Here is a 19,210-nt window from a genome sequence, read left to right as displayed (position 1 = left end):
CATCAGTCCACTTAGCACCTCAGAGTGCCTCCTCCAGGGTGGAATGTCACAACTGACTTCATTACATTATTTCACTAAGGGGAAATTAAACGTCGACCCGACACTGATGAGAATATGCTTTTGAATTCACTTGGAACCTTTTTCTTTCAAAAAACTAAAACGCAAGTGTTAGTTGTAGAAAGAGATGATAGGAGACTTGTGTTTAGTAGGTTTGAGTAGGTGTTCTATGAGATGTGATCAAGTATGAAGCTGCATAATGCGAGGCATGTCGTCGCTACCTTTGAGTCTCACTCTTGGTGACGGAGTGGTATGATGCCCTCTAAAGATCTAGAGAATGCACACTTTTCTCCCCCTCTTTCTTTGCTGTAGTTGCATAGCAACAGAGGAGCTGCTAGCTCCAGTTGTGCTGCTGGTGGGAGCGCTGCACAGGGAGGCACTGGCTCCAGATTAAGCCTGTCTCGGCTTCAATTATGAATGGGCTTCCACTGCCACATGGCTCCAAAATGGCACCACTCAGATTGATAAGGCGTTAAGGAACTCTTTGGTACACTCAACTCTTTTACTTCTTTCCCTAAGGGGGACGCTGAGTCTGACTTTAATCAGAAGTATTGAACTTAAATGATTAGAGGAAGTAAATGAATAATTAACTGCGGAAGAGGCATGGTTATGATAAGACCCTTGTTGATGGGAATATGTGAGGTTAATGATTGGGGTCAGTCTTGAGAGCAAATTAAAGAGTCTCCAGTCTCACAAAGCTAGCACTTTACCAGTCAATGGGGGTTAGTGTGTGTTGTATGTTGAAGTGGTGAAAATGAGGGGGGTAGAGAGGGGGATATGCTTCCTTGTAAGCCTTTACTATATTTAACTCTGAATTCTGAGAGGAAAAATAGTTAAAGTGCTGCTTTTGAAGTGCCGACCAGCGATGCTGTGATTTAATGTGTCATGGGTATTATTCTCTGTGACAGACTTGTTCGGTTCAAGTCCGTCAGAAGGAGCAGCCAAACGAATCTTCTGCAACTTGTATTTTTTATTATTGCAACCAACTGGAAGACAATACATCACATAAACATCATTGCAGTTTTTCAGGAAATGGAAAACAAAATAAAACAACATTTATATATTTTTTGCCACGGTATTGGACAACGTTGATATTTACATGTAGTGATGAAATAGGTCTTAAAATCATTCTTTGGCAATATGATTGCACAATAAGGAGAGAATTGAACATTTACTGAAAAAAAAACAACAACACCCCGGTGCACTCTGCATCACATCTCACAGATCAATAACAGTTTTGCATTTTGACATCTCTAACCTATGGCTTTCCAATATTCAGCTCAGACAGTCACCAAAGAAATAATGGCAGTATTGTAGATCCTTTTGTCAGAGAGAAAACAGAACAGAAAATAAAATTGCGCATAAAAACATCAAAAAACAAAAGAAATGGCAACTGTATTTTTTAGAGCGTTTCATCGTTATGTTTGGCAGGTTTGACACAAACACTTGTTTTAGGAGCTTTTCAGGCAGTGAAGTATATATTTCCTTTGCTTTGAAATGTCCAAGGTATATTTTATGTGTTGCTCTGTTTTTCCAGAACTCGTAGGTCAGGAGTTCATCCTTCCTGCATGTCGCCGAGTGAGTCAGAGGAAAAAAGGTGGTTGTTAAAGCAACACATTCCCCCCTCGACATGGCTCTTGCCAGCTGAACACGTTATTAGTCACCACAACAGTGGATTGTTGCTGACCCGGGAGCACTCAGACAGATATCAGACGAGAGACGGATGGCACACAACAAGAACACTGACAGTGTCTCCTTTTAGCCTTTTCTTGTATATTTCGGCATGGATACCATACAAAATGCAAAGCCAGTGATGCATGCTACAGGTGGCAAAAGACTGTACCAGTGGATGGGTCATGCATTCGTTTGCCTGCTTGGCTTGCTGACAATCACTCAATGCCCATTGAGCTTAAAGAAAACCCTTGTGTGACCGCTGCTACAACCAAACCCAGCTAATGTTTTCTCCTGCAAAGCTGCTTTTTATTTGCACTGCATCTCTGCAAGTGCGGGGAAATGACTACTTTCATGCATTCCTGTTTCAGCAAAAGCATGCCGAATCATGGCAGTGCAGTATTTATATCACTTCCGATGCAAAAATGTCAAAGCTCACTACTGCTTTTGTGGATTTCAATCAAGTCATTGTTTTCTTGATCCTAAGTGAGATACACATACTCTTTGTAGAGTGGCAAAATATATTAAAAACCCTCTGATCTCTGGATTGGGCTCTTGAGATAAATATGAAGATTGACATCCACAAGGACAAGTCATTCCTTTAATCAAAGGGTTAACAATACTGTATGTAAATCAAAAAACAAACTTATCATTATGCCATCTCCTACATTCCTCTTCCTTTTCTATCTGATTTCTAAGTTGCCTATCTGGAGATATGAGGTTCTTTCAGGACACCTACAAAGCTTCCCATGCCTGTCTGATCCATAGTTACACTGAACAATGCCGATGGGAAATAAGGACACATGTACATTTACACACAGGAGAGGAAAAAAACCCCAATACTGCTATAAATAAAGACAAGTAACGTTCTGTCAAAACATGTCAGAGACATGACAACAGAGGTACTGAGGGCAGGCAGGCAGGCAGGCACAATGTTAAAGGGTGTGTGCTGCTGGGCACACCAACTCACACACACACTCTACACATGTGTTCTGAAATAACACTGGGGTTAACATTGAACACCTAAAAATCACTGTACAGGCAGAAGAAGACGGAAGCCCACCCCTAAGAGGTGATTCAGCTGGCCTACATAGCCTGAACCCGAAGCCCAGAGGTGCAGAGTGATCCCCCACGCTCCTCCCTGAAGACGTGTCTTTGAAAGCCCGCTCAGAAAAAAAGAACCCAAAAGATTTAAAGAAAAAAAAAAAATCCAATATAATCACGGGTATAACAATTGGCGGCAAAACTTTTTTTCTTTCCTCTAGGATCAAGGTTTATATGAAAATAAGTCATGCTTCATGCTAAATACATTGTTTATCTTACATGATCTTTGAATAAAAAAGATTTGCTTTTTATCTTATTTACAAGCACCCATGCAATATAACTGAGAAAGTCCTGCAGGTCAAATTGCTTCAATTAAGAAAGGAAAAAAATAAAATATTTTCTAACCTTTTTACAGAGTTGTCCACGTGGGACAAATTGCTTATATCTTTATGAAGGTAGAGTGAGGGTAAACAGACACAAACGGAAATCTAAACCCACAGTTCATGTCTATAGTTCTTTGACACTGTTAAATGAATAGGAAGGTGTGGTAGCTACTGGTAGCTACGATATCTATACCAGGTGTCTACGTCTATGGACAGAAGTACTGGGGACGTTTAGGGGACGTTTACATTATGCAACAACAAGAACAAAATGAAGGAGATATTGCCTCAGACCCGGCACACTATCCATCTCTATGGTGATAAAACATGACCATTTTTTTATTTTTAAATATCTATTCTTAAATACTATGAGTGCTCTTGAAATAAACCATGTCTTTACCCATGATGCTTCTATTATAAGTGGTGTTAAATAATCTTAAGTGCATGAATATATATCACATTGGGTTTTACAATTATTTTGACGCTTTAAGTCATTCTCCCTAGCTCTTCTCTACTACTATGCCTTCTCTTTTTTTCTCAGCTGTCGTATCGGCTACATGAAGCAACCTGGTCGCTTATCTTTGGCACAGTCTCACATTTGTGCTCGTGGATGTAGGAGAGTGATGCTAGCGAGCGGCCAAGGGAGCTCTAAGTCTTGTTAAATAGGCTCCGCCGTCTTTGCTGGCATCGCTGCACGATTGCTACAGATTCACATAGAAACAAACAGGTAAGACAAACAGCCATCTTCTGTGTTTATGTACTGTACGCTCCTCAATGTGATTCGGTTTTGTCGCGTTCAACTTGTCCAAATTAGTGACAAAACATGCATTTTTTTATGGCTTTCATCCCCTTTTAAACAACAAAAACAACAAAGACACATGAGAAATACCCATTGATGTTAGTGTTGCTGAACATGTAGGAAAACATAGATTTTTGATATTGCCACAAATAAGTAGGATTCACCTAATGCCCTGCAGATAGATAGAGGGAGATGAGAAGAGTCCGTTGAGACTAATGCTGTAGTAACGTTACCTGTTGACCTATTTGTGTATTGTATGTATGTGTGTGTGTGTGCGTGCTTTCAGCTGTATAGCGTCTGTGTGTGTTTGCATGACTGTGTACTTGTTCTATGTCTGAGTCTTAGTTTCTCAGGGCCTCTTTCTGCTCCTTCTGGCCCTTGGCGGTGCGGTTTGTGATGTTGTTGAGGCAGGCTCTGACCCCCGCCAGGTGGAGCAGCGACCCCGCCGCCTCCTTCATCTCCTCGTCGTCACTCTCCGGCGGCTTCTCAACCGCCGCCGCGCGCCGCTTCTTCAGCGGCAGCGTGTCGCTAATGCCCCTTGCTCGGTTTTTGGTCCAGGGCAAACTGCTTCCCGCCAGAGTCCCAGCTCCCGGCCCCGAACTACGTCTCTGTCCGCGCAGGGCCTGCTGGGAAATGTAGGTGGCGGCGGCAGTGGTGATGTGAGAATCCAGCGGGATCTCCCGGGGTTCGGGTTTCACGTCTGACTGGATCTCCACGGCGATGATGTCGTCGTCGTCGTCCAGGGGAGAGGAAGAGGAGCACAGCCTGCTGGGGGATTTGGCGGTGCTGTAAGTGTGGTCGTCCTGGAGGTCCTCGCTGCAGAGCGGAGGAGAGTACCGGGATGGGCTGTCCTGTCCTCGGCTTAGATAATCTCCCAGGGATGATCTGTAAGAAGCAAGGACACAGAGTGAGAGAGAATATTGTTACTCGTACTGTCACACTGCCAGCCAGGTGGCCGGCCTGTATACGCCTCACTCCACCCAAGCTGCTCCAGTTTGCTCTGCGTTTGGCTGGAAAGCAAAAATAATTCACGTTATAATCTGTCACCCTCAAATAGCCCCCGAGGGCCTAATGTGCATGGTTCTCAGGTCCGATCAGAACCTCGTACCTCCAGAGAAGAGTCAGCCTTTCCTTACAGGAATGAGCGGACTCATTCTCAGATTGCCACCTATGCATTTTTGGAATGAGACAGTGCATTTTGAGCAGCTCTCGTGCTCCCTAAGGTCGTGAAACTCGCTCAGCACATAAAGGACCTTGCAAGCTTTAAAGTCAGAGTGCCACAGAATGACGATACTGCAGCGCAGCCATTTAACCACTGTCCACTATACATCAGCCTCTACATTATATTGCTATATTGCAACACATATTTTGCTCTATTAGTTAGAAGACACTTTTCTCTGTAAGGTATCAAAGGACAGGGGTGTATTCTGACAACCAATAAATCAAAGGGAGCCTCAGCAGCATGCCCTGTCCCCCGGACATTTCCTCCCTTCAGGATGAGAGGGTTAGCATATTAATATCTTATAAGAAAAACATGCACCTCATACAGTGATCAAATATTCACTGCATACCTTTAGTGAGACTTTGGGTATGTTTAATTCATAATGCGGTGCAGGCCATCATACTCTTATGCTCCTATGATGGATGTGCATGTCCATGCATGCTCCGAATGTTCTTTGAATCATGAGGCCTCTCCCTCTGATAAACCTGTTTGTGTGTGAGAGACCGTTATATAAACACACCTGGATAGAATGTGAACAGCAGGGAGCGTGTGAATGCCTCTCACTTTTGGACACAATGAATATGTCATTATGTAAACAATGAGTGGAACATTTTGGAGCGAGGTTTGCTTTGTGTACGTGTGTTTGTGTGAGGCTACTGTGTGTGTGCCTGCGGGTGTGTCTGTGTGTGTCTGTGTGGGAATGTGAAAGCCCTGACTGACATTAATGACATGTTGGAGGGCAGCAGGAGCAAAGGTAACCCACCGTATGGCCGAGGTTCTGCTCCCCACAGGGCTTACAGGTAGGGGTCTTATCACAGGGAAGAGCGCCTGGCTCCTGATGCGAGCGCCATTTTGGATCACACCACGAGGAACTAAAAGAGAGAGAGAGCAGCGGACGTAAGAACTTATGCACACAGACCCATGCCACATTAGTCACATGCAACACACAAATGAGTTTCTAAGTAGGAGGGAAACACAGAGGAAGCTTCTCCAGAACCCGATCGGACCTCGATAAGACCCGGGAGCAGCTCGATGAGCTGAGGAGGCCAACAGGGCAATATTGATGAGAAAGGCAAGGTTAAATTGAGCGGGAAAGCGTCATAAATGAGTTAAGGCCGCTGCGAATCATTCAATTACCAACGACCGCTGGGCTCGGCTAAATCCAGCCCGTCTGATGCTGAGGGCTGAACAGCAGGCGGATGCAAGTTACAGGGAGATACCACGTGCTTCAACGTGTGTGAGTAATGACGCATTTCTCACATTTAACACTGATTAGAACTAATTAAATGTTGTTGTTTTTTAAAGCAATCCACATATAATACTGACAAGACATGTATTTTAAGAACTGAAGTATTTAAGTATGATTCCAGATGTTTTTTTCAACCCTTAATCTGAAGATTATCTTTCTCACCTAATTGTCAGTTTCCAAACGCCCAAGTCGGCATATTCAAATGAGTTGTGTTTTTAATCCGATCAAGGCTGCAAAACCAAATAGTCTGTTTCATAACATTAATAACAGGCAGTTGGGGCATTTTTGCTTTAAAAATGACTTAAACTATTAATCAATCATCAAAATAGTTTCTGGCAATTTGTTTTCTATCAAATAATTGTTTTAGCACTTAAATACATCATTTTATTTTCACCTCTACCAGTTACACTTTGACTTGAAGGTGAACAAGAGATGAATTAGAAATGCATCCGTATCAATTAGTCCGACAGTTCACTGTGAACAGAAGGACCTCAGCAGACCATGCAGAAGTCATGACATCTGCTGTTGGGAAAGAGTGCAGAGAAATTGCCAAAGTATTCAAAGTTCTTAAGAGCACAGTGCGCTCCATCACGAAGGAGAAAAGGTCTGGAACTACCAAGGAACTACAGTGCGTCTGTAGGAACCAGTAACCAGGTTGGGGAGGAGGAAGTGGAACAATGTCCATGCTGACCAACTGAATATTGAAGGAAGCTGGAGACTCTACCAGAGGGACTCCATCTCCAGCACTCCATCTAAGAGCCATTTTACTCCACTGAATAAACAAGCATATGGTAACCCACCTGGAGTTTACCAAAATACTGCTTTCTCTGATCTAATGAGACGAAAAATGATTTCTCTGGTCTGACGGCCAAACATTTCAACTGGCTTATCAGCTGGCTATCAGCTGCTGTCACTACACTGCAGCACCATGTTGGCTGCTTCATACAGACAGAGCCAATGATAGACAGGTCCTCCAAGACAACGCCACAGAACGGAGCAAAGATTCCCCTTCTACCAACACAACTCCCTGAAGCACACATGCAGGATAATGGACTGGCTTTGGAAAAAATCACTGAAGGTCTTTCAGTGGCCCACCCAAAGCCTGGACTTGAAGCCATTTGAAAATCTGTGGGGAGACCTGGAGATCACGGTTTACCGCCGCTCTTAATCCAATCTGACAGCTGGTAGACTTAAAGCTGCAGCCTCTGTCGATGCATCTCCTGCGTACTGTACTGACATCTCACTTTTTGACTTTGAATACATCTGCATCTTAGAATAGTTCAAGATTTTGGGAACGCTTATTCGCTTTCTTGTTCAGGGTTAGACGAGAAGATCGATACCACTCTCGTGTGTGCGCTAAAAATGAAGCTAGAGATAGCAGCCGGTTAATCTTAGTTTAGCATTAAGACTGGGAGAAGGGAGACAACGTGGCATTTTTACACTTCTGCTTTTGTACAGAATAAACAAACAAGATATAATGTATGAATTAGAGCTTCAGAGGTGATGGGGTGCAGAATTTCATGATCCTTGGACTGAGCCAAGCTAGCAGTTTCCACCTGTTGCCAGTCTTTACTGTAAACTAAGCTAACAGGCCTCATATTCACTGTTCAGATATGACATGAGTGGTATCAATCTTCTCATCTAATTCTCAGCAAATGAGTGAAAAAGTTTGTGTCCCAAAATCTCAATTTCAGAATACTTTTTGACTTGCCTTAATAGATCAGGATGATGTGTTCGCGAATAGGGATGTTGGGTGTCGGCCAATACAGAGTACTAATCTGATACCAGTGTGTGGAAGAGACTGGGATCATTCTTTATGTGTAAGGTAACATCAGGCTTGACTTCAACATTACTTCTAACTCCATAAAGCTAAATTTAACACATGAATACATAGGTTTGAATTTATTGAATTGATGCGTATTATTAAAATAATCAGCAACTTGGTAAAACATCTTCAAAATTAACAGGAATTACACTTCAAATGTAAACCTTTTTAATGCAGCAACAAATTGGTTAAAACTTAAACAGCATATAATGTTTATAATATAGAAACATGACCCCACTGTCACCGATAACCGATCCAGCTATTTATTGTTATTATATGGACCATGTGGACTGAATGGAGCTCTTGTGTCTGCTTCCAACACGGCAACAACTCTACATCTGGATCTGTACTGGCTGCTGTTGCAGATGAGAAGAAGAGTGTATGTGTAAATCTAAGCCAAGCGCTGTCATTACTCAGGGCTGGCTGCTCACCACAGACATCCCAGTTCACTAACACAGCTGTCATCTCATCTCTGGGGTCAGTCTGCACACGATGACCTGCTGTTTGAAGCATTTGTTAAGGTGCAAACTCTAAGAAGGTTTCACCATTGCATCAACACACTGCAGCTTAAGCTTTTTATTGAAAATAAATCTCAGTTCATTTATGATGGATGTTATGAGGAGACATACAGGTTGTCATGGCGAGGCCCCCCAGACAACCCTCCCACAACGTGTGCTTCTTTCATGTGGTGACACGCGGGTGAATTATGATAGCTCTGTTTGTGGTGTGTTGTTGGTGGTGGGTTTCTGCAGCCTTTCCCTGGCCAGCTGTGTCCACAGTAATCTTATTGACTCCAGTTAGTGTGGCTCTGCCCCTGATATCTCCAGCTCTGCTCTCCATAACCTTATAAGTAGGTCCCTGCACAGAGTCTCTTTTGTAATCTTGATCACTCGCTGCATGGCTGTGTGTGTGTGTGTGTGTGTGTGTGTGCGTGTCTGTGGGCAGTGCATTAGGTCTCCCTGGGTTGATGTGCGCCTGCCCCTCCTTCCCCACCTCGCTCTAGTCAGGCTTTGGGTTGCCATAGCAACGGCTCCCCTTCCACATGCCATAGAGTGGTAGATCATGCATCAGCAGAGAAAGTGATAGAGAGAGGCAGAGAGGGAGAGGGAGAGAGGGAGAGAGAGGAAAAAAGGGGGAAAGGAAATACCAAGCTCTGTTTGACATGGCCTCTCATAGCTCAGCGACACACTCCTGACCACCACTGTTTACCCTCGATACACACACACACACACCGCCCTCCTAGCACAAGCACAGACAACGCTCCTCTCTTCTGAGCGTGCTCTGTATCTCCACCTCCACGCTTCGCTGTTTGAATTTCTCAGTGAAACCCTTCTCTTTGTCTCTCTAATTCCGTCCTCTCGTGTTGATTCCTTTCCCTCTCTGTTGACGTGGCTGTCGCTTCCACGTATAGTGGTGACTCATTCCTCCGACGCAGCGTGCACGCTGTCCCTGCAGGTAAGAACCCTGGGACATATGCTAAGGAGGTGAGGTGACAAACTAAGTGGGGAAAGAGCAGGCAGCACTCCCGCCGCCCGTTCTCACTCACTGAGATTGAGCAATACATTTTTATAAGCTCAAAGCAATAATAAAAAACAGCGCTCGGCTTGGTAGCAAAAAAACATGTAAATACAGAAGAGACGAGGTGTCTGTCTGCTTCTCTGCCTTTTTCCTGGAGAGAAAATAGTCTGTCTTTTTCCCCATGTCTGGTCAGCTGCTCTGCCTCTCTGTCTGCTTCCTACGTCTCCCTGCCTGCCTGTTTTCCAGGGCAGCCTCCCTCCCCTCTCCGTCTCTCCTCTGCCTCCTCTGCTCTCCTGTTAAATGAGTTCCACATGGTCCTGCAGGCTGCATTCTCCGCTCGGCCGGCAGAGGAGCGAGCAGCAACACACACACACACACACACACACACACACACACACACACACACACACACACACACACACACACACACACACACACACACACACACACACACACACACACACACACACACACACACACACGGTCCAAAGGTTCAAAGGTCACTCCTGGCCGTTTAAAAGTGGCCCCTCGCTTGTAAAAGAGCCGCCCCCCCCCCCCCACCCCCCCTGGTGAGCTAGCACATTAACTGGCTCGTCTATCTGACACTCCAGCTGAGCGTCTGAGAGGCTGCTGTCTGACATGTGCTGTGACAAAGTGTAAGCAACACTTAACTATGGCGTCTTAATAAGCCTTTTAAACACACGGATGCTAACTAACCAGCAGGACACCTTTTCTCCTACATATAAGTGTATAATATAATGAAGTCGTGTGTGAAGTTATGAAGTGTGTGTTTGCATTATTTAGTCCTCAAACTGTGCAGAAGAACCATCAGTAAAAGTAATATCAGAACCCAAAAAAATACTTAAATCATTTCAAATGAAGGTCTTCAGTTAAGTTGTTGAGCACATTTGCGGAAGGTAAGTAAGTACATTTACTCAAACACTGTACTTAAATACAGATGTGAGTCTCTACTTCACTACATTTAAGATGGAAACATTGAAGGTTTTACTCCAGCACATCTATTTTACAGCTAGTAATTTAGCAGATTAAGATGATGATGGTGAGTCGAATAGCACAATATTTGTTGAAGTCATTACAGCTGAGAGCAGCATTACACATATTTACAGCGCAGGATATTTTTTCTCATTTTCTCATTTACTTGGGGAGGCTGTCCTCAGAAATCCATGAACAATCAGAAGTAGTCTGTGAGTTACAGAAGGTTGAGAACCCCTGATCTACTACACACGATAGATTATTTTATATGTACGAAGAAACATCTCAACAGAATGAAAGAGCTCCTCTGAGCTGCACCTCGAACCAGCTGCAATATGAATACGCTTTAGTATCAGTAATAATATCATAATACATAATAAATCACTTTGAAAGGGGCCAGTCTGCATTTTGCACAATTTAGATATTTGAAGTTCATTTTGTGGAATGCAGGACCTTTACTTGTAATATAGTATATCTATACTTCTACATGAATAACATTTCCACCACTGCTGAAGAATATGCAGCAGACTGATCCCTGTTATGATATATCATAATACTGGATTATTACTGATGCATTAACATGTAAGCAGTATTTTAATATTGTAGCTGCTGAAGATAAATATTGGGTAGTTTTACTTTGTGCATAACAATACATCACATTTTATATGTTTCTTATATGTTTATTACAAGTAAAGTCAAACAAATGTGGTGGAGTAAAACGGTTAAATGTTAAATGTTATTAAGTATAAATATGACCTCACATGAAATAAAATACTCAAGTAAAGTACCTCAAATTTGCACTACAAAAAAAAAGTACTTGTAAAAAGAAAAACAAGTGTAAGCTTGACCGTGTCTGCAATCTGTTTGCTGTTGTGACGCAGTTGAAGGTTTAAACATGTAACTCAATATGTACAGTTGTGTGAAAAAGTGTTTGCCCCCTTCCTGATTTCTTATTTTTTTGCATGTTTGTCACACTTAAATGTTTCAGATCATCAAACAAATTTAAATATTAGACAAAGATAACACAAGTAAACACAAAATGCAGTTTTTAAATGAAGGTTTTTATTATTAAGGGGGAAAAAAAATCCAAACCTACATGGCCCTGTGTGAAAAAGTGATTGCCCCCCCCTGTTAAAACATAAATTAACTGTGGTTTATCACATTTTTGGAAGGCTGAGTTCAATTTCTCTAGCCACACCCAGGCCTGATTACTGCCACACCTGTTCTCAATCAAGAAATCACTTAAATAGGACCTGCCTGACAAAGTGAGGTAGACCAAAAGATCCTCAAAAGCTAGACATCATGCTGCGATCCAAAGAAATTCAGGAACAAATGAGAAACAAAGTAATTGAGATCTATAATTGAGGTCTGGAAAAGGTTACAAAGCCATTTCTAAAGCTTTGGGACTCCAGCGAACCACAGTGAGAGCCATTATCCACAAATGGCGAAAACATGGAACAGTGGTGAACCTTCCCAGGAGTGGCCGGCCGACCAAAATTACCCCAAGAGCGCAGCGACGACTCATCCAAGAGGTCACAAAAGACCCCAGAACAACATCCAAAGAACTGCAGGCCTCACTTGCCTCAATTAAGGTCAGTGTTCATGACTCCACCATAAGAAAGAGACTGGGCAAAAATGGCCTGCATGGCAGAGTTCCAAGATGAAAACCACTGCTGAGCAAAAAGAACATAAAGGCTCGTCTCAGTTTTGCCAGAAAACATCTTGATGATCCCCAAGACTTTTGGGAAAATACTCTGTGGACTGACGAGACAAAAGTTGAACTTTTTGGAAGGTGTATGTCCCATTACATCTGGCGTAAAAGTAACACAGCATTTCAGAAAAGGAACATCATACCAACAGTAAAATATGGTGGTGGTAGTGTGATGGTCTGGGGCTGTTTTGCTGCTTCAGGACCTGGAAGACTTGCTGTGGTAAATGGAACCATGAATTCTGCTGTCTACCAAAAAATCCTTAAGGAGAATGTCCGGCCATCTGTTCGTGACCTCAAGCTGAAGCGCACTTGGGTTCTGCAGCAGGATAATGATCCAAAACACACCAGCAAGTCCACCTCTGAATGGCTTAAGAAAAACAAAATTAAGACTTTGGAGTGGCCTGGTCAAAGTCCCGACCTGAATCCGATTGAGATGCTGTGGCATGACCTTAAAAAGGCGGTTCATGCTCGAAAACCCTCCAATGTGGCTGAATTACAACAATTCTGCAAAGATGAGTGGGCCAAAATTCCTCTACAGCGCTGTAAAAGACTCATTGCCAGTTATCACAAACGCTTGATTGCAGTTGTTGCTGCTAAGGGTGGCCCAACCAGTAGGTTTAGGGGGCAATCACTTTTTCACACAGGGCCATGTAGTTTGGGATTTTTTTTCCCCCTTAATAATAAAAACCTTCATTTAAAAACTGCATTTTGTGTTTACTTGTGTTATCTTTGTCTAATATTTAAATTTGTTTGATGATCTGAAACATTTAAGTGTGACAAACATGCAAAAAAATAAGAAATCAGGAAGGGGGCAAACACTTTTTCACACAACTGTATGTCTGAAGCTGGAAGCACCTTCTCCTTGAAGCTCAGGTTAACAAAGGCTTCTAAATGAAGGGAACTGATAGGGGAACTTCTTCAATGATAGCAGGTGACCAAAGTCCTGAAATAAAGTAGGAACACTTATACCACTCTATAATTTAGAGCTCCTGAATGATGACCCGCGGGTGCTGGTTGGATTAAGGACACAGCTGCCAGGCCTGGTCCTGGTGTTCATCCTGAGCCGGTGCTGGGCCACGGGGGGGGGGGGGGGGGATTTCAGCTCACCTCAGCTCTGAGAGCTCTGGGAATGGGAAATGGAAGTAATAACGGAGGGCACTAACAGCCCCCCCCCCCCCCCCCCCCCATCCTTGTCTTTGCCTCTGGCTGTCTGTCACAACTTTCCTTCTCCCCGCTGCCTCTGAATGTCATGCTCGACCATTCTGCACCCTCTCCTTCCAAACACACGTCACACATTTAAAAAGTTCCCTTCTCCTGTCTCCCCCTGTCACATGTGCAATCCAAGTCTCCCTTCCTGACCGTCTCCCTCTACGCCCATCCGTCCAGCTGTCCAGCCGCTCAGAAGCATCACTCTCACATTGTGTGCGTCTAGAGGGAGTCCAGGTTTTCAGACACTCTCTCCAACCTCAGCTCCTTGACCATTACTACTCCATTATCAGCGGCGATGGAGGGCGCACCGCAGACGCCTAATGTATCCATTTCCCCCTCCATTTAGGACTCGGCAGCCCAGCGAGCTCCCGGAGTGCTCCCTGATTGGGATTGAATGTCCATTAAACTGCTGTCCAGCCACCAGGGAGGAGGTCAGGGGTAAGAGGAAGAGGAGGAGAGGGATAATGGGAAACACAGAGAAAAGGAGGTGAACAGGAGGAAAAGAGTGAGACGGTATGTTGTGTTGAGTGAGAAGAGGAGGCCAGGGAAAATCTCAGCCTCTGATTTGAAGCTGAGATTTTCTCTCCCCTTCCTTTCTTTCCCTCCCTCACTGTGTCTCTATCACTTCTTTTTTTTAAACTTTCAAATACGCCTCCGTAGAAAAAGCTTTCCTCTTCTGGCGCCGAGCCAAGTGTCAGAACTCAGCACTCGGTATTCTCAAGGTGCGCTTCTAAAAAGAGGGATTTGGAATTGAGATGATTGGAGTTGGCACATCCGTAGAGGGGGGAGGAGAGAGGGAGAGAAGAGAGAGAACGAGAGAGAAAGAAAGAAAGAGGCGGGAGATCACACACATACAGTAGAAGACTTGCAGAGGTGAAACGGTACCTTGTAGGAGAACTCCTCCGTTCTTTCTGAAGAGGGGACTCCCCGACCACAATGGAGGACTAGAAAAGAAGAGGGGGGGAGAGAAGAGAAAACTGGTCAACCATTTGATCATGTTGCAGCAGCCAACCAGCCCGGCAGGCTTCATCACGAGGCAGATAGCAAGGCAGGAATTTGAGCCCATAAGCCAGTGCTTCTGATTATAGTGATTAGATTCCCGGGTGTCCCACTGTTGCCATTATTCCCTGTGATTACCTCAGAGAATTACAGCCTCGCCGCTGTAGTCCATGGGGTTAATTTCTCATGACAAACCCCCCCGCCCGCCACCAGTCCATTCACACACATTGAGACATAAAAAAACTAAAACGTCATCAACACACACACACATTCAACACGCGTTATGTCACAAAGGCATGTGTAAGATGGGCATGCGTACAGTTTGACATGTTAAAACACACACACACACACACACGCACACACACACGCATGCACACACACACACACAGAGGTACACACACAAAGCCGGGGATGCAGTTTAGGTGATCATTGCACCACTAATGAGGGAGGTAATGATGGCATTTCTCACATAGACGGAGACATCTTCACTCACACATATGAACACACAAGAAGACAATAGATACAGGTCTGCTGGATCCATGATGTTAAGACTTTAAGAGAGAGAAGAGAAAGATGGAGGGATAAGGAGAGAGAGGAAGAGAGCGAGAGGGGGGGGGGGGGAGCGAGAGAGAGGGAGAGAGAGAGAGAGAAAGGGAAAGAGAGAGAGAGGGAGAGAGAGAGAAAGAGAGAAAAAGGGAAAGAGAGAGAGAGAGAGAGAGAAAGAGAGAGAAAGGGAAAGAGAGAGAGAAGGGGAAAGAGAGAGAGAGGGGGAGAGAGGGAGAGGCTGTAGAGCTCTTCCAGGTTGAGTGGTCTTTAGCTCTCCATTAGACAACACGTCTGACTGCTCCTCTCCTTTCTCTCTGTAGCTAGACAGGCTGGTCTCAAACAGTTGTAGGGTGTCTGACAACATGGATCATATGTGTGTATACACACACACACACACACACACACACACACACACACAGGGTAGAAAACACCTGGGGACGTTGTGAACCAGTTGTTTCCACTCATCAAGAGAGTTTCCTTTGTGACATGAGTCCTGTTTTATGTTCTGCTAAGCTGCTGAATGAGAGGATTTGGACGTCTGCACTTGTGATGCGCTCTCACCTCACCAGATGCAGGGGTAAGATGGACTCACACACACACACACATGCACACACACACACACACACACACACACACACCCACACACACGCCCGCACACACACATGCACACACACTAATACAAAAAAGCAAAAGCAGCGAACGCAAATTTCAGCCCTGAGCCACCTGCTGTTGCCATGGAGAGTTGCCACATTGCGTTGCCACGGCGATAACATATTTTTCCTGTGCTAACAGCCTGTCTGTTTTCCCTACCACCCCACCCCCACCCATCTCATTCTCCCCCTCCCTCTACACCCCCTCCCCTCTCTCTCCCCTCTCTTTTCTCACTCTTTCTTTCTGTCTCTCTTCCCATCCCTGCTCTCTCTCTGTCTGTCTGTCTGTCTGTCTCTCTCTGTCTTTCTGTCTGCCTCTCTCTCTGTCTGTGTCTCTCTATCTGTCTGTCTGTCTGTCTGTCTCTCTCTCTCTCTCTGTCTGTGTCTCTGTCTGTCTGTCTCTCTGTCTCTCTCTGTCTCTCTCTGTCTGTGTCTCTCTCTCTACAAATGGCTTCACAGTGCGACAGCACCTGCCTTATACTACATGTGTTGCCATGGCGGCATTCCCGTTGCCAAGGTAACCCTGTGCATTTAATGTAGTGGGCGAGGGGCTAAACTCGTGGCAGACGCTCGTTCTGCACCCCCCCCCCCCCCCCCTCCCCAACATCTCCTCTCATCTTTTGGGAGGGTGGGAGAGAAAGAAAGAGGGAGAGAGCTCCTCCTCAATCCCCTTGAGACACCCTTTCCTTCTTCCATCCATTATCTCATCCCCTCCTCTCACCCAGATGCTGATGGGGTGTGAAGGAATGCACCATGGAGCTGACCTCCTACCCATACCCCCCCTCCACACACACACACACACACACACACAGTTGGACTGAAACACATAACTGCTCTGACTAACACACATGCAGATTCAATCACACATGCGGACACACACGCTGACACTAACTGCAGGTGGGGGTCGGCTGGAGCGGTGTGACTTATTGTGGTCCATGAAAAAGCGAGAGGTGTGAGCGACAGAGTAGAGGACAAAGAAGCATCATGGCTCTCCCTCCCTCCCTCCCCTCTCTGCTAGCTCTCCGTCTTTACTTCATCTCTTCCTTCTCCCTCTTTCTCTCTTCATACATCATCTCGTCATCTTTCACTTCTGGCTTGTGTAGACCTGCTTGAGACGGTCCTTGACACCGTGCAGCCTTTCACCGCCATGACACTTCAGAACATAATATTCTTTAGAGTGAGTGCTCTTGTCAGATATCTTGTAGTATCTTGATTGAACCTACTACTTTATATATAAAGGCAACTTTTAATCTTCCGTATTCTAACATAAACTAAATTGGATTTAGTGCATTCATTTTAGCATTCCTCCGACTAGATTTGATCCCTAAATACCTTCTAATCCAATCCTTAAGACCCACTATACTATACAAGATTAAACAGAACATTTATGTTAACTGACTTGTCTATTTGGACTTATGGTATACTGAATAGTATATTGGGCGGAATGGAAAGGGAAGATTTTTAATTTGTGAACAGAAATAATAAAAAGAAACTCGACAAAGCAATCCTAACTCAAGATCCGCTTACTAGCTTTCTTTTTTCAAGGTTTTCAGCTGTATCACATGGTCTTCATGGAGTCTTCTTGTGTCATATCCATCTCCATAACAACTATGAACTGTGATGAAGACAGTGAGCTACAGTTGAAAGCTCTGGACAACTATTAACTGTCAACAATGAACTTCTGTTCCACTCCTCATGCACATTGATCTGCGAGCTCCAGGCAATACACGTTTGATAATTATCTAATGTCATAAAAAGTAAAAGTAGAAGTCCTGACCTTCAGTCCCCTATTGTTCAAAATGATTACATAAAACTCCAAGCTGATATTAATTACCCTGTGCCTCTTGAACCCGGATGTCTCCTTAAATTCAACTCTTTAAAGAGGCTTTAAAGTTAAGAAATACTGGGAATCTTTGGGAACTGTGGGATGTGGATCCAGCAGCACATGGTGCAACCTGAGAGGTTAGAGGACCATACAAGTGGTGTTCATGTTTTAGCCCATTAGCAACAAATTGGCCATACTGTACACGCTGTGCGGGTGCTTCACGTTGCTGCTGGCCAATTTCTACAGCACACCATCAATTCTTAGATTGATTTCCATTTGACTTTCCAGACAGCCGCTGCTTTCCATTCATTTGAGGATGATATAAAAGAGTCAGCTCGCAGAGACTTGAGTGATGCTGGTTATTCAATCAGAGAAAAGATCTTAAGACTTGACCTTGGACACTGAAATGGACATTTTCACCTTTTTATGACATTTTATAAAACAAACAATTAACCATGCCGTAAAGGAGAACAATGGCTAGTGAGATAACACACACACACACACACTGTACACAAACAGTACACACACTGTCATACACAACAGACACAAAGCATGCTCTTTATCTACTGCATCACAAGGGACCCTCACTCTCTCATTTCCCACTGTGTGTCACCATGCAAATGCCCCCCCCCCCCCCCCACACACACACACACCCACTCACCAACCTCTTCTCACCCCACCTCTCCCCTTCCTCCTCATGTTCCGAATCCGGCCTCCAATTTGTTCCAATTCCCCATACCTCATTGTTCAAAATGACACTTTTACATTTTATGGTGAACCAATTATTCTGTCTTACACAGTCCGCTGGCTCTGCAAGCCAACCTGCCCAGATCAACTGGGGCGGGGCGGTGGTGGTGGTGGTGGTGGGGTATGCGGAGAGAGCGAGAGAGAGAGGGAGAAAGGGTTCAAACAGAAGATAGGAAAAAAGAGGACTAATGGTACCTCCTGCTGACATATCCACAGGGATGGGCAGAGGAGACGGAAACCGAGAGGTTAGGATGGAGGGTAGAGGAGAGGTCAGGAGAGGAGAGGAGGGGAGGGGAATGCGGAGCAAACAAGGTGGATGCTGTGTGTGTGTGTGTGTGTGTGTGTGTGTGGAAAGAATGACGTGAATGTAGACAAAGGAGGATTTAATTGAATGATAAAGTGGTGGAGAGAGAGAAGGAATAAATCACAGCAGGGATAAATAAAGAAGTGCCCCACCAGTAGTAATGTATGCCTGAGGATGAGCGGGAGGGTGTGTGGGACATTAAAAGAGGAGACAAGAGAGTGAGAGAAGCGGAACGGAGGAGAGGCAGAACAGGGGGATGGAGTGGATGTGCTGCGGAGAGGGCGAGGGAGTGAGCAAGTGAACACGTGGAGAGGGGGGAAAAAAGGCAAGCAGCACTTTTACCTGTGATGTGCCTGAGGGGGAAGGAGATAGGAGGAGGGATGGAAGTGTTGCTGCATGAAAACAGCGTGCAAAAAGATTTAAGGAAAGGATGGGGCGGGTCAGCTACACAACGCCTCGGG

The 19,210-nt window shown here is 44.7% G+C and overlaps 1 protein-coding gene across 1 annotated transcript in view; it reads right to left on the bottom strand.

The window, feature by feature from the left end:
- Positions 1–1,009: 1,009 nt before the first annotated feature.
- ches1 (checkpoint suppressor 1) overlaps positions 1,010–19,210 on the bottom strand; it is a 67,015-nt gene continuing 48,814 nt past the window's right edge. The window contains exons 4-6 of the mRNA XM_076084217.1: positions 14,564–14,622; positions 5,937–6,045; positions 1,010–4,836 (exon numbers count right to left, since the gene is read on the bottom strand). Coding sequence (XP_075940332.1) covers positions 4,293–4,836; positions 5,937–6,045; positions 14,564–14,622 — 712 coding nt within the window. The 3' untranslated portion in view covers positions 1,010–4,292. The remainder of the gene's footprint in view (positions 4,837–5,936; positions 6,046–14,563; positions 14,623–19,210) is intronic.

The sequence above is a fragment of the Anarhichas minor genome, unplaced genomic scaffold, assembly GCF_050575085.1.
Source record: "Anarhichas minor isolate MPS153535 unplaced genomic scaffold, ASM5057508v1 ptg000136l, whole genome shotgun sequence".
Lineage (NCBI taxonomy): Eukaryota > Metazoa > Chordata > Actinopteri > Perciformes > Anarhichadidae > Anarhichas > Anarhichas minor.
This window is presented reverse-complemented; position numbering and strand designations above follow the sequence as displayed.